This window comes from Centroberyx affinis, unplaced genomic scaffold, assembly GCF_046629955.1.
Source record: "Centroberyx affinis isolate AG114_WGS23_722 - 3 ecotype Tasmania unplaced genomic scaffold, CSIRO-AGI_Caff_v1 ptg000932l_1, whole genome shotgun sequence".
NCBI lineage: Eukaryota > Metazoa > Chordata > Actinopteri > Beryciformes > Berycidae > Centroberyx > Centroberyx affinis.
Window position 1 is genome coordinate 43983 of NW_027279509.1, and position 15269 is coordinate 59251.

The 15269-nt window shown below is 42.9% G+C and overlaps 3 protein-coding genes across 3 annotated transcripts; all 3 read left to right on the top strand.

Annotated features, from left to right (window-relative positions):
- Positions 1–1075: 1075 nt before the first annotated feature.
- On the top strand, positions 1076–5997 carry LOC139645938 (zinc finger protein 675-like). The gene is made up of 5 exons (XM_071521815.1): positions 1076–1191; positions 1904–2092; positions 2184–2299; positions 3411–3554; positions 4086–5997. The coding sequence occupies exons 2-5, from the start codon at positions 1948–1950 to the stop codon at positions 4935–4937; spliced, it is 1257 nt and encodes a 418-aa protein (XP_071377916.1). The 5' UTR covers positions 1076–1191; positions 1904–1947; the 3' UTR covers positions 4938–5997.
- An 874-nt stretch (positions 5998–6871) lies between these two features.
- Positions 6872–11840, top strand: LOC139645937 (uncharacterized). Its single transcript, XM_071521814.1, has 4 exons — positions 6872–6954; positions 7297–7906; positions 8202–9166; positions 9304–11840. The coding sequence occupies exons 2-4, from the start codon at positions 7309–7311 to the stop codon at positions 10282–10284; spliced, it is 2544 nt and encodes an 847-aa protein (XP_071377915.1). The 5' UTR covers positions 6872–6954; positions 7297–7308; the 3' UTR covers positions 10285–11840.
- Positions 11841–12600: 760 nt separating this feature from the next.
- Positions 12601–14906, top strand: LOC139645931 (zinc finger protein 586-like). Its single transcript, XM_071521804.1, has 4 exons — positions 12601–12730; positions 12934–13192; positions 13315–14618; positions 14661–14906. Exons 1-4 carry the CDS (start codon positions 12704–12706, stop codon positions 14886–14888), a joined length of 1818 nt encoding a protein of 605 aa, XP_071377905.1. The 5' UTR covers positions 12601–12703; the 3' UTR covers positions 14889–14906.
- The last annotated feature ends 363 nt before the right edge of the window (positions 14907–15269 follow it).

The window sequence follows — 15269 nt, forward strand, 5'->3', positions numbered from 1 at the left end:
GTTTTTAAAAAAAAAAAAAACTTTGTTATTGACGTCTTTGAGGACTCCTGACAAATGTTTGCATTCTGGATTTTTTTTTTTTTTTTTTTACGAACTTGTAAAAGATGCATAACTGCATAACTCGGAACTTTTCCTGAGCCAGTGGAGAGGTAGTCATGTGACCCTGGCGTCTGATTACATACACTGAATGTACAAAACTAACTTACACTTTTCATGAATGCAGATCAGTAAGAGAAGGATTTCTGAACTCAATAAACAAAATGAAATTCGATAGCAGTATCTAAAAATTTTGCACATTATATAGCAAAAACACAACAGACATTGCACTTAGGAAAAACATATTCAAACATATACATTAAGGTGAGTTGGGTCACATACTTGACATACCCGCGTGTTTCTGTGTGGGCAGATATTAAGTTAATGCTTTGATAAGGTTATTTGGCACTGTGTGTGAAAACAAAACCAAGTAAAAAGAAGCAAGTTGTTCTTTTTCAGGTTGTTCTGGGTCACGTGACAGGGAATCAACCATAGAATCGGAATGAGTAGAACAGGTTTTCCATTCAAGTCTACATTCATAAAGATATACTAACATGTCAGTGCCGTAGGCTAGTTGTCTCATTTTTTTCCGGCTATACAAATCTCCAGAATATCAACTGTTGAAAAGCATCGTTGATGTGATAGATTTAAAGATATATAGATTAGATATGCACCAACCGTGAATGAACGTGAATTGAATGAACAACCTTTGATATCATAATGGCACAAAATTCTAACATTAAGACAACAACACATGGTTCAATTATAGTCTATGTCAATTAATCAATGGACAACATTTATCGAATGGCAAGCTACATCTCTTCTTTTTTTTGTTAATATCCCTCCTGTTTGAAACTGTGACAGCTAGGCTACATATTTTTCTGCACGCGTGGCAGTCTTTTTTTTAGTGCAGTGGAGCGATTGATATTTCGATCGATTGATTCTACCAGTGCCATGCGCTGTCCAAACATTAATCAGTGCTTATTTCCATGACAACCTAATCAAGAGTCAATGGCAGCCATCTTAGTTGTACCAATGGCGATTACCATGATGCACCAGGAAGTGTCCGTTCTATCCATTCTATTTCTCTAGGGTCAACTCTCAACAGTCAAACTGTCTGCCCCGCTCTGGCTGCTTTCAAAAAAGCGGTTCGAGGTATGTGTCTAGTGGCTTCTTTCTTTATTATGCAAATAGCTTACTCTATGTATCGACATCGACGTAGATGGTATTGATTTATGGCAGGCTTATGCAAGCACTAAACAATGAGTTAAAACTTGGCGTGTAAAAAAGCTAGAAAAGTATTCGATCCCTTTTTGAACTGCGAATGGCAGCCAGTATGATACGCTAGCTAACTAGCAGCAACTAGCTAGCTGCTAACTAACGTTAGCCAGCTCGCTAGCCAAGTACTTTCTAATTAGGTAGTTGCACAGACGTGAAACAAAGGGGTTGAATTTACCTTTCTGCATATGATTTTTGCGCTACCATCTAAACACGTGATTTCATTTTAACCACTTAACGCTAGGCCGGATTCCCGTATGCTAACATTTAGCTATTTAGCTAGCGGCCTTGCAAACGATAAGGTAATGAAACTTCACTGATTCATGTGGGGAGATTGGACAAAATACTTTAACATCCCGTGGACTATTGCTTGTATAAATTAACTTCTCCAAGTTGCCCAAACCTAGTTAGTAGAGTTGGCTAGCTAACGCTATAGTCATCTGTTGGACGTAGTTGATTGGTAATCTAAGTACTTGCATTAGGCTAAACAACAAAGTTAGCTAACTTGGCTAACTTAGCCCAACAGCTATACAAACAGCTGTCATTTTTTGTATTTGAAATGTAATATTTATTTTTTTGTTGAACCCAGGACCATTGTTGTGGGTGCCTGTTCAGACCATCCAGTGTCCCAGGATGGACTCAGACATTTTGAATATAGAGGAGATAGTGATGGGACGGGGATTGCCAGATCCACCTCCAGAAGTTCCTTCTGAAAAGCCAGTGGAACCCTACACATCCATCAGTATCAAGGCGCCTCCTGCAGCTTCTGTTCAACCATGTGAGTGGTGCTGTAATCATAGCTTCATTTTGGCACTGAAAGAATGAACTGTTCTTGGTACAATCTTTCAAATCTTCTTCTGTTTCCACAGACCAGCATGAGAATCTGCAGTGTTTTCAGTGCTTTATTACATTCTGCAGTGCCAAAGCCAAGGAAAGGCACATGAAAAAGAGCCACCGGGAAGAGTATAAGCAGCAGCTTCAGCAGGTAAACTTCACAATATCTGCTCTTTCATAACACTGGGAACACTGGAAAGGGTGATGTATTTTTTTTGTCATTTACAAATTCTGTGACCGATGACAGCCTGTGTTACTTCAGATTTAGAGGAACTGGGAGAGAAAGTAAGCTCAACTGATTAGCCAGCCAGTCTGCCTCTTGATGGAAGTTGTTAAAACACTCCCTCAGGTTGACAATGCAGATGTGCATTTATGGTGTTTGAATATCCATTGTTTTGGAAAGAGGATTAGTGCCTCAGTAATGGTATTGTATCTGGGTAAAACATAATACTTGTGTCCATTGCTAAATGGCCGCTGACAAAGCATGAAAATGGGGCAGGGATGTTTCTTTTTTCGGTGCTCATTTAATATATGTTTTAAATTGTAAATGGTGTTCATGACAAGTTTTCCTGTAATTTTCCTGCCAGTGTTTTCAACCCCATGTGGTGAAATCCAGAAAGGGGGATAAGGGAAAAGACAGGCCAATCTTTGACAAGACCTTTCTTGATATTGCAGTATCCATTCTTTCTCACACTTGAGGTGAATTTCTTCTGCCCCTGAAGGTGCACAAAGTAGTTACAGAAGCAAGCTTTGTATGCTTTAAGTAGGCATCATTTTCTAGTAAATGCAGCACACTAGGCCAAAGGTACCATCTGCAGAATTTTGTCAATATTATATTGCTGTCAAGTCAGTGGTATTCCAATGCAAGCAAAATTGTAGCAGCAATAGTCATAGTCAGTAGCGCAAGTAATATGCTGTCTGCTTTCATGTGGTACAGTTTGAGTTTTAGGTCAGTTATTCTCTAAAGTCATATGTTTATTTGATAGCTTAGGCCTATATCTTAATATTTATCTATGTTTTTTTTTTATGCTACTTGAATACATGTGACAGCATGCATACTGTATATGTCTTGTACCATGTTAGTGTGTTAGGTTAATATCAATATAACCCTATGCCAATGTCACCAAGACAAATTCCTGTACATTGCTTGCACTTGGCGAATAAAGTGAATCTGATAAACTATTGTTCAGCATTTCAAAATTTGGCCTTTGTCTCGTATTGTTTTAAATTTGTCTTATGAGGTCTTTATTTTTCCTTCACAGGGAAATACATTGTTCACCTGCTATGTGTGTGATCGCTCTTTTCCATCATCTGAGGAACTGACACAGCACCAGCCGACACACAGCAAGGAAGACAAGCCCTTCAAATGTGTTCACTGCAAGGAGAGCTTCAGAATCTTCTCTGAAGTGAGTGTTACAGTATGTGATATGAGTGTTGCCAGTGGAATCCAACTGGTGATCAGGGGCAATTTGCAATCAAGTCTCTGCTCTGCACTCATGTTAACCTTCTGAGTGTTGAGCAGTGTTATAAATCTCTTATTAAAAAGTATCAAGTTACTGTTTACAAATACCATTACTAACAGTGCCAGTTTGGAGCAAATTGTGGAATGTTAAGTTTCACTTTTGTTTTCACAATGGGAGGCTCTGTCAGATTGAGTGCAGTGCTGCTGATTACTGGTCTGTGCATCACCAAATGACAAACATGACATGATGTGCACATAAGGTGCAGCATTATAGATCAATTTAGATCAATATCTATACATTGACCAACTTTTTATTTTGTGATGGCAGTGCTGATATTGTGGCGGTGCGCCACAGATGAGCCTATGTATGGGGAAACACTGAATAAATAGTGTAACTATGCTACAGTTGCTTCAAATACTGCGCACATTCTAGTCTTTCTAACCTTTCTGCATTTTCTACTTCTGTCCCTCTCAGCTCACAACCCATAGAAGACAGGTGTGTCCAGAGAGACAGTTTGCATGTAAAGATTGCAACGAAACCTTCCGGAGCGCTGCACTGCTGCGTACTCACCGCCTGGCCCAGCACCCTCGCCCAGAAGGGGAGGCTGGAGAGCAGCCGGAAGACCCCACCAAGACCCATCGCTGTAGGAAGTGTGGTCAGGGCTTTGAAACCGAATCGGAGCTGGTGGTGCACCAGGAGAAGTACTCGGCAGGTGAGCAGTGCAACGGCAGCGCCTCATCTATCAAGAAACGTGGACGGCCCCCCAAAACCGAAGACCCAGCAGGTGCTGAGAAGAAGGGAAAGCGGAAAAAGAAGGAGGACGGTGAGGGTGAGGAAGCAGAGGAGGCAGTGAAGGGCAGCAGCACATCGGTCGAGTCGGGAGCAGCTCCAGTGGAGGAAAAGGGAAAAGCTAGTGCCGCAAAGCGTGGCCGTCCTCCTAAGGTTGCAGCAAAATCAACAACGGCAGACAAGAAGAGTCCTGCAGATGACAGTCAAGCTCAAACAAAGGAGAAGAAGCCTAAAGCGGCTCCTGTCCCGCCCCGTCAACTCCCATGTCCCGAATGTGACCTCACCTTCCCCGGCTTGGGTCAGCTCCGCGCCCACAAGAAGGAGAAGCACGCCCCTCGGAAAGCCCATCCCTGTGAGGAATGTGAAGAGAGCTTCACCCGTCCTGAGCAGCTAGAGGCCCACAAGGCGCGTGCTCACACTGCAGGCCGCTTTGCCTGCCCAACCTGCGGCAAGAGCTTTGGTCGAGAGCGCACCATGAAAGCTCACCAGAAAAGCCACTCGGAGGAGCAGCTTGAAAACCCGAATATGAACAGATAATTGAGGGATGAAAGTCTTTGGTAAAGGCATGGGGGACTAGCAGAAAGTGTATGGTTTTGAAGATTTTAGCCAGGATTTTTTTTATTATTTTAAATTGGAGATCTGATGCTTGAGATCAGACTGTTTTTAGAAGAGTTTGGAATGTTTTGAGAAGGAATTTTAGCGAGACATTTTAGCAAGATTTTGATTTTAAATTGAGGTTTTTAACTTCACAGCATTGCGATTTTGGTCATTGGCTGTTAAAATTGTGGAGAAGTGGACACATCACTTAAATTGACTAACGAAAAGTTGTTAAACCCATCTATTACATCTTTTGTCATGATGCCTATTATGTTTGTAAAAAATGTTTTAACTTCTTTTAAATGATCTGTTTGAATTTTTTTTTTTTTTTTTAAGAAGTTGAAGTGTGAAACTTGTGTGGTATGACTTCTATACTTACTGTCTTGAGTTGTTAAACTCATTTTGTGGTAAACTGTGTTTTTTTTTTTTGTTTTTTTTTTTTTCCTCCTCAAAATGGCTTGTGTTTTTTCCAAAATGGATTGGGTAAGTAAATATTTTGAAGCAAATTAGATGTCTAATAGCGATACTATGTTCGAATGTTTAGACGCAGTTTGTCAAAAGAAATGTATTGTGTACAGCTTCTGATTCATATTGTGTATTTTTTACACTTAATGTTTTGATTGAGTTAATTTCTAAATTAAGTTGCAGAAGGCACAGAATTTTAAAGTAATATGATCTAAGTTTGTTGAAGAGTTTGTTTTGGCTCAGTGCTTCAGATTCACTGCAAACACCGTTTGGCGTGTGGACAGAAATGATCCACTGCAATCCAGATTTCTTATATTAAACCTTAGTACTTTATTTTTTAATCCATTAGAATAATATGTAATGTCTTAAATATTTCTTGAATGCAAAACATGGATCTTTATTGCCATAGAGCCCTGCAAGGAACTGTAAATCAAGTGTTCTTATTCATTGATTGGATTGTTTCTCTCCCCACTGCAACATGTCTGGACACTGCAACTATGTAATAATAAAAAATGCTATCCCAAGGGAGGCTGCTGAAGAAATAATTTGCCTTTGTGTCATTGTTCTCACGTCTAATTCAAGAGTAATGCTTGTTTAGAGGTACTGTATATTTGTAAATGATATCGTTATAGACGGATCATGAAATTTTATATTGCATTTTACATGACATTCCCATGATTTATACTCAGGATTAGACACACCCTGGGTGCCCATTGTGCTAGATTTAGGCTATTCTCACCTCATCTGCTAAACTTTAAATTTTGAGATCAGTCTTTCCTACCTAGCAACAACACAAACAAATGAAATGCTGGAGGAGAATTGTGTTGTATTGATTTGGCAAGGCAAGAGGAACGTCATTGAAGCTTGGCACATACTGTAGATGTTAGGTAGCCACTAGGGGTGTTAATGTGTTGTAACACCCTCTTAAAAGACATGCTGATGTTGGGTAAGACTGTTAGAATTGTGCCTATCCTGGGAAGCTTTTTAGAGCTTTTAGTTCTCTTCACTTCCATGTTATAGAAAACTTACTTTCTTCCTCAATGCAAGGTTTTGCAAATTAGGTTAGATTTTTCCTCAAATTATACTGATACAAAGCCAATAAAAGGCCTACCAAAATGTAGGCTACATATTCTGGTGACCTTCTGCAATTTTCAACTGGGCCATTTCATCATCTTTATTAGCAATTATGAACCCTTTGTAAAAATATTAAAGCTTTACTTATTTTGACTTCACTTAAATGGCTGATAGTGTTTGCATGCAGCAGTTTATCATTCGCAGGTGTGCTGTGAACAGGCCTACGTTTTTTGCATGTAATACCACTCCAAGACACTATGTGTGCTCGCGTGTGTACCTGGTGCCTGTACACAGCCCTCCTTTCCCTGCTATACTTCCTTTATTTGTTTTTGTTTGCAACGAGGTAAGTGAGTTTGCCGCTTGCTAATCGTCTAATCGTAATCGCGCTATTTTCACGTCGTGTTGATAAAGCTTGTTGGTAAGTCTTTTGTCGTACTTATCACATTAGTTTTCTCTTAGATAAGAAGCTAACCTCGAGGATGTAGGCATTATCTAGTTGTTCAGAAGTCACACCTTGCCATCAGTTTGCCTCCAGGACAATGAGGTAGCACCTTGAGTCCGTCAATTAAGGTTGCAGTGGTGTCATTATTGAATTCCCATAGATATGTTGTTTGCTAACCGCTATAAAAATTAAAGGAGAGTAAAAAAGAGTTTCCGTAGATGTAGTCTTTTCATTGGTAAGATGAATTGTTAATTTTATCAAATGCTTCCTGAACACCTGCACCTGGTCTATGTGTAATAATCCCAACTGACTTTACAGCCAGCAGTCACCATGTCCTCAGAATACACCATTGATATCCAGCTGACAGAGTTGGGATTTCCTGACATCCTGCAGCCATCAGAGACACCTGTGAGACAGACACCGTGTGTTTTGGCATCATCCGACGCCTCACTCTCACACAGCCATTCTACAGAAAGAAAACCGATCAGAGGCAACCAGTCAGTTGTTGAAGATCCTGCTTCCGTAATACAGAATGTGCACATTGAACAAACCACAGAGGTTTCTGAGACACCACAGACGTTACCATGTACACCTCTACAACCGACTCCAAGTGTACAAGACAAACAAGCTGCCAGTATGGGTCCTGCTGATTCTGGCACTGTACTTCCTGTATTACCTAAGCCCTCGATAAGTTGTCCAACCACTGGACCAGGAAACACTGAAACTCCACTGCTGGCAATAGAACAGAAAATAGTAGATGCTGAGTCTGAAAATGGACAGAAAGATCTTGATGATGGACAAGAAGCGAAGGGAAATTCAACAGAAAGAACGGAGCAGGGTGTGGAGAATGAGTCAGATGACAGTGAGGTGTCTGTGACAGATGAGGAAGAGGAGGAAGACGATGAGGAAGAAGAAGGGCTAGACAATGGTATGGTTGATTTAGTTTTGAATCTCTTAAGCATATATGTGTCTGGTGCTGTGTCCCTCTGGATTTGGTAATGGGCAACAAACAGGACCCAGACTATGTGGCATTATGTCTACCTCAACTGAGTCTGAGTTTGTTGACAAAGTCTTTCTGAGCTATTAATATCCTGTGCCAATTTAATTCTACCTAATATTTGCACTTTAAATTCTTTTCCTGGCTGGTGCCTGGTGAGTGATATGTCTTTTTTGATGATTAAGCTATTATCATGCTTGAGATTTCCCTTTCCTATTTCCCACAGAGTCTAGTCATTCAGGTGATTACCGCTGCAGCTTCTGTGACCTTCAACTTCCCTCAAACCTCAAGCTGCAAGAGCATATGAACCTGCACACTGGAGCACGCCCGTACCGTTGTGCTGAATGTGGCAAACGCTTCTGCCAGATTGACAACTACCGTGCCCACCTGCGCACGCATGCCCAGGCCAGACTGGATCCTCTCCTCTGCCGCATCTGTCTGACCGTCTTTAAGTCACAGGAAGGCTTGAGGGACCACCTGTCAACAACTCACTTTGAGAAGAAGTTTTACGAGTGTGACCTGTGCAAGCGTGTATTCACTGACCTGAAAGTGTGTGAATGGCATGTGGAGTGGCACAAGCGCACCCTGGGCAACTTTGTATGCGAGTCATGTGGCCGCATTTTCTCCCAGCAAAAGTCCCTCACACGCCACCAGAATAAAAAGTGCCATCGCAGCTACAATTGCACAGACTGTACAAAGAGCTTTACCAGGAAGAACGCTCTCCTGAAACACAGCTTCTCCCATCTAGGTTTGTTGCCTTACACCTGCATACGATGTCGCAGCCACTTCCGCCTGGCAAAACTGTACCGCCAACACAAGTGTGAACCTCAGCGTATTCACTGTGTGGCCTGTCTGAGAGTGTTTCTCAGCCAGGCGGACTTCCAGAAGCACAAAAAGGATACGGGCTGCTGGGGCCACCAGGGGCCCAAAGGGGATGAGATCCGCTGTTTGGAGTGTGGCCAAAGTTTTGCCACGGCAGAAGAGCTGAAGAAGCATGCTGGGGCTCACCAGAAGGTGCTGACCTGTGCGGAGTGTGGAAAGGGGTTCCGGTCAGCCTTGCTGTTGATGTCCCACATGGGTGGCCATGCCGGCCAGACGCCCTGCCTGTGTCAGAGGTGTGGACTGGGCTTTCCCCACCAGCAGAGCTATGATAGCCACCTCAACAACTGTGGACATACACCCGCTCCTTCGGTGAGTTTTGCGCATTATGGTGACATGAGATTTTTAAGAACTACCTACATTGATCATTCCTAGTTTATTTGGCAAATTCTGTCGCACTTCTGGGTTTTGTAACTTGTGTGATTGAGATATTTGTTTTCCCATTTTAGAGTGCTCCTAAGAAACGTACGGCCACAAAGAGCTCTCCTCCGCCTGTGAAACGCATGCCCCAGCCAAGCACAAACCTTTCATTGCCAACAAAAAACCCTACAAATACATCAAACACAACAGTCACTATCCCTGCTGATGTTTCAAACACCCCTGCTGCACCAGTGGAGGAATCTGGTAGTCCAAGGAATGTGACAGGGGGAGTGTCCAATGGGTCCAGTCCAGCAGAAGCGGTGTGGCAGCTAACGCTCGACAAACGGCCGCCTCCTGGGGTTAAACTTGTCTTGTTTGTTCCTGTGAGTTCATCTCTAGCCAATGGCCTGGCATTCCCATCTACTGTCCCTCAGGCTCCACCAGTTCCAGATGTTCATGTGGCTCTCCCACCTGCTCCAAGAAGTGAACTGAGATTGCACAGGTCTAGCTCACACCTTGGTACAAATTCTGTTCCAGGAACGCAGCTACATTTAGATGTCCCTCTAGATTTGGTAATGGGCAACAAACAGGACCCAGACTATGTGGCGCCTCTGGATTTGTCTAAAAAGTCTACCTCAACTGAGTCTGCTCTTACCATTTGTCCTCTTCCTGTTAAAATTGAGCCAGAAGACCCAGAGTTCTCAGAAGAGGCTTGTAGTATTCAAGGAGAAGCATTCCAAAGTGTTGATAGTAAAGAGACTATCTTAAAGGTTAAGAGAGAACAATGGGTAACAAGTTTGGAGAATACAGCAGAGAGAGATAGATATACTACAGTGAAGCGGTTGAAATTAGATCCCATGGATCTCTCACCTCTTAATTTTAGTACAACCTCTTCTGGCCTAGTAATGGATATTAAGAAAGAGCCTCAGTCTCCTGGTTCTGACTTGTTGCCATCCAAATCCTGCCAGCTGACAGCATGGAGGCCGGAGAGAGAAATGAAGATGGAGGATGATGGGCCAAGCCCTTCCTGTCCTGATGCTCATGTTGATCCTCTTAGTTTGTCCAACTAAGAATGAAGAGGGCTTTAACAGTGGACAGAAAGAGATTTTGAGCGAGGGCAGATTGAGGAGGAGAATAAAACTCAACCTGTAGTCAAATTCCCCCACTGAAAGATGTACTTAAACACTACAAAGGACACACTTACCATTTTGTTGTACCTCTAGCCACTTAAACCCTGAGTGTAGGTGATATTCTACAGCCAGAATGATATACTAATGAATAGTGGTATATTTTTTTTTGTAATCAGTTTACCTACCAACGGCCTGTTATGACAAAGTAGAATATACCTGCCAATATACCCACTTTTCCAGTAGTGTAATTAGGCTCTTAATGAAAAGGCTGACATCTGGTGTGCCTCTAGCAGTGGTGGATTGCTTGACAATGACGTTTAGTTTAGAACAGGAAATATTTTTTTTTTATTTCTGTAGTTCACGCTTTGTACTCTAATTGCACAGAAGATGCTGTTCCAGAAACTGGGAAGATAACCATTCCATCCGGTGTAGTTCTTTTTGCCACTTTTTTTTTAGCACAATTTGGCACAGAGCTGTGAAATATGTTCAGTTTTCATTTTAGGTTAGACTTTTGGTTGATTAGCTTCTCTACAGCTGTACGTTTCTTACATGAACTTGCCTGCCTGGGCAATCAGAGCAAAATTAACCACACCTGGTGAACCCATTGTGAACAGGACACAATAGGTCTACTCTACATAATGGTAGCCATGAACCCTATGCAATATGGTACAAAGGAAGAGCTTTCACAGCATTAAAAACATTATTGACCACTATCTGTATGTCCTTGTTTGTGTTTAGAGCTGCAACGATTAATCGATTAATCGATTAGTTGTCAACTATTAAATTAATTGCCAACTATTTTGATAATCGATTAATCGGTTTGGGTAAGATTTAAAGTTTTTTAAGAAAAATAAGTCAAAATTCTCCGATTCCAGCTTCTTAAATGTGAATATTTTCTGGTTTCTTTACTCTATGACAGTAAACTGAATATCTTTGGGTTGTGGACAAAACAAGACGTTTGAGGACGTCACCTTGGGCTTTGGGAAACACTGATCGACATTTTTCACCATTTTCTGACATTTTATAGACCAAACAACTAATTGATTAATCGAGAAAATAATCGACAGAATAATCGACAATGAAAATAATCATTAGTTGCAGCCCTATTTGTGTGGCAATTGTTTTAGCCTTCATGATTTGTCAAACATCACTTGAATCTAATTGTTTTCTATATTTTGAACCAGGACATGGGTTTAACAGAAGATTTTGAGTGATGTGCAACTTTGTCTTCATTGTCTTCAGAGGTTGTACTGCAATCTTTAGAAGAATTTCATGTTGTTGAATTTTCATGTTGAACCTCTCTAGTATTTGAATCTTCTGGGTGCATCTGTAACACATTTAAATGTGTGTGGGTGCTTGATTTTTGAGTTAGTGCTACGTTTAGTATAGAGGCAAATCAAGGTACTGTTGAACTCTGTCATCTTAATCATTTATTAGATCATATTGTGTTTTGTTGAAAAGTTTCAGACTGCAGGTATGTACTGATGTTTTTCTAAAGGGTGAAAATAAATATTATTTATACTTGATGCTATATCAATCTTCATGTCAGTGTCTTTTGCTGATTCAAGCCTTTAGGCGTGTGTGTGTGTGGTAACATGATACTAACCCATTGTTGTCTTGTTTGGCCTTGTGTGCACATATTCTGGAGAATCTCAACATGGATTGCTTGAAAATGTGAACTGAGAATTATTGTTTCAAACTCACAAGTAAGGATAATGCAACAGAACTGATTTCAACTGATTTGAACATATCCATAGATTCAGGTGAATATTTTGCAGGCTGGTGAATATTTTTTATAAAAGTAAAATCTGGTCCCTTTGAAATGTATATGAGATTTCTAGGCCTATATATCCACATCACATCTATTTTGACAGATAATTGGCTGAAAAATCCCTATAATAACCTATTCCTTTATTCCTGTAAGAATTTAGTGCGTCTGTGTGTGTGGCTATATCACAATAATAATCCTATTATGGGCCTAGTATTCCAAAAGGATATGATTGATCTGCTGTGGTATTTGCTCAGCATGCTTTTTAAATATTTTGGGTTGACTACAGGGTATTTTAAGAGGATTTAGAACTTGTTTTGTCTACGAAAATCAGTAGAACAGCTCAATCAGTGGAAGAGGATGAAAAGACTACAAGTGTTGTCACATGGTATGAAGCCCCGGAAATACATTATCCGCTCGGTGACGATATTTTTACGGGAGCACAGTAGGGATGTGATAATGTGAGCGAGCTTTTGCGCTATTTTTAACAAGTTTCTAGCAGTTTATGAATACCAGTGTGTGAATAATTTAAAACGATTACATATAGGTCCTTGATCCAGCGCCAACACTAGCCTACGTGTGTTTTACTTCATGGACAAAGACAAGTGCGCTGACGTTGTAAGTAGGCGAATCCTTTATTTGGTTTAAAATGATTTGAATCAATCGATTTTTCTTGGGGTCTCTAGTTTGAACTAAAATCTGTAGCATGTAGCATTTAAGTCAAAATGTCCCGCAGCCACCAACTGCCACAAGCAACTCTGTGGTTACTGATATAGCTAATGGCAGCTATTCTATTGATTCCCTATAACTTATTATTGCAGCATGGTCAGTGTTCCTGGATGGAGATGCATCAGTTCATTGGTGACCTTATCACATCTGGAAATGCCTCCAGTCAGCTACTGAAGGAGCAGCCAGATGTCCTTCACGTTGCATGGGGGGTGGCTGGAGGTGATGCTCTGGGGCTCAAAGGTGCCCCACTGGAACCCTTACCCCAACCCAGACCAGCCCTGGACAAGCCAGATCCAGGACAGGGCCGGCAGATTCTGGAGAGGAGGGGAGAGGTCAGAGACAGAAGGGAAGGTGAGAGTGCATGATAAATATTCAAAATAAAGGATGCTGGCAGTGATTTCACTCATTGCTTCATTTTACTGCAAAAAAATCTTAGCTTTCAATTATTGCAACCTATTTTTCTTTACGCATAGATATGCATCATGCCTGCACCTGCCCCGGCTGCCCTTATTCCACTTCTCCTCCTTCCTTTGAGACTTTAAAACCCAGACAGTCTTCATCCTCGCAGCCACGCTTAGACACAGTATGCAACCCCAAAGACCTTAGCAGCACTGCTCCCATGAGCCTGAGCCTATGCTTACCAGGAGAGGACACCACTGAACCCAGCAGCACCACCACATCTGACTTAGAGCCCAGGCCGTCCAGGCAGCCCCAGAGGCAGGACAAAGAGAGGGGGGGTCAGAGCCCTAACCCAGACCCCAACTCTGACACCCCTCCCTCCAGAGGCTCCCCAGGCTCCTTGTCCCACCTCCCCATGTTTCCCTGTCTGTGCTGCCACCGCGGCCTCCAGACCTGCGCCCAGATACTGAGTCAGCAGGAAGGAGCAGACTCCCCCTTTTCTCACACCCACGCCCATCATCATTTCCATCATCACCACTGCCCTCTAACCTCTTGTTTACCCTGCCCTCAGCTCGCCCACTCCCACCCCCACTCCACGCAGCTCCCTGGCCCTTTTCCCTGCTTGTCTTGCCAGCATTCCTTTCCTACCTGTGCTCAGGTGTGCCACCACCAGCATGGCCAAGCACACACTCAGCAACAAGAGGAGAGGGGCAGGAGCGCCGTGGCCTTGTCGTCGCACCACCCATGTATGCATTGCTCTGCCTCCTTTTCCCGGCCCTCCCAGCTGCTGCAGCACCAGCGCTCTGAGCACGCCCACAAACCAGCCGGCTTCCTCTGTACAGAGTGCGGCAGGGCCTTCAACTCGCACAGCAACCTCCGTATCCACCTCAATGTGCACACTGGTGCCCGGCCCTACACCTGCTCTGACTGTGGGAAGAGTTTTAGCCAATCGGGGGCTCTGAAGATCCACAGGCGGATCCACACGGGTGAAAGGCCCTATTCCTGTGCCTTCTGTGGCAGGGGGTTCCCCCATTTGGCGGGGGTCCGGGCCCACCAGAGGATCCACACAGGAGAGAAGCCCTATCGCTGTAGCCAGTGTGGGAAAAGTTTTACCCAGTCGGGGGCTCTGAAGATCCACACCCGCATCCACACAGGAGAGAGGCCTTTTATCTGTAGCCTCTGTGGGAAAGGCTTCTCCAACCGCTCCGGGATCCGCTTCCACCACCGCACAGTCCACGGACTGGCCCCCGAACATGGTGGAGGAGTTGGGCGTCCCAGGACTGGTCCTCCCGCCAGCATTGGGTTGAATACACGCAGTAGCCCAGAGAGCGACTCCCATGCTGCCCTCAGTTCCATTGTTCCACCTGCTTCGAGCGCAGCTCATCATGGATCTGCTTTCCTCGGCAGACCTGGTAGCAAGTCCCAGTCTGAGAGAGCAAACCCAGGCAGTAACAGGGATGGGCTGCTGTATGAGTGTGAGGACTGCGGCCTGCGCTTTAAGGACGCCCCCTCCCGGAACAGACACCAGCTCCTGGAACACTACTCCTCTGAAGGGGAAGAGGGGGATATGCAAGAGGAGGGACACAGGAAAAGGTTAACTGCAAAGGGGAGGGTGCAGGATAATAGTGGAGTTGGAAAGGTGATGTAATGTTTTTGTGAGGGAGAGATGGGGAAATGAAAGATAGGGCAGTATGGGGCTGAACCTTGGAAAATCCACATACCAGAGTGAATGGTAGTTTAAAATGCAGTGTTAAATTACACATGTAAAATATATTCATTAGTTTATTGTTGTTCTTTTCCAATTGTAGAACCATTCTTTGATACTGTATAATACATTTTCAAGCTGTTATATGGACTGAAATTCATATGTTAAATTACAAGTGAAATTTCTCTGCCACCCTTAAGGGTTTTAAGGAGACATTCTATCTAGCTTATATGCAGAATCTGCTCTCATGTCTGTTGCCTCTGCACTCATGTCTGTTGACTATCATAACAGAATAGATGTGTGGCAGGTTTCTTCATTTAGCAC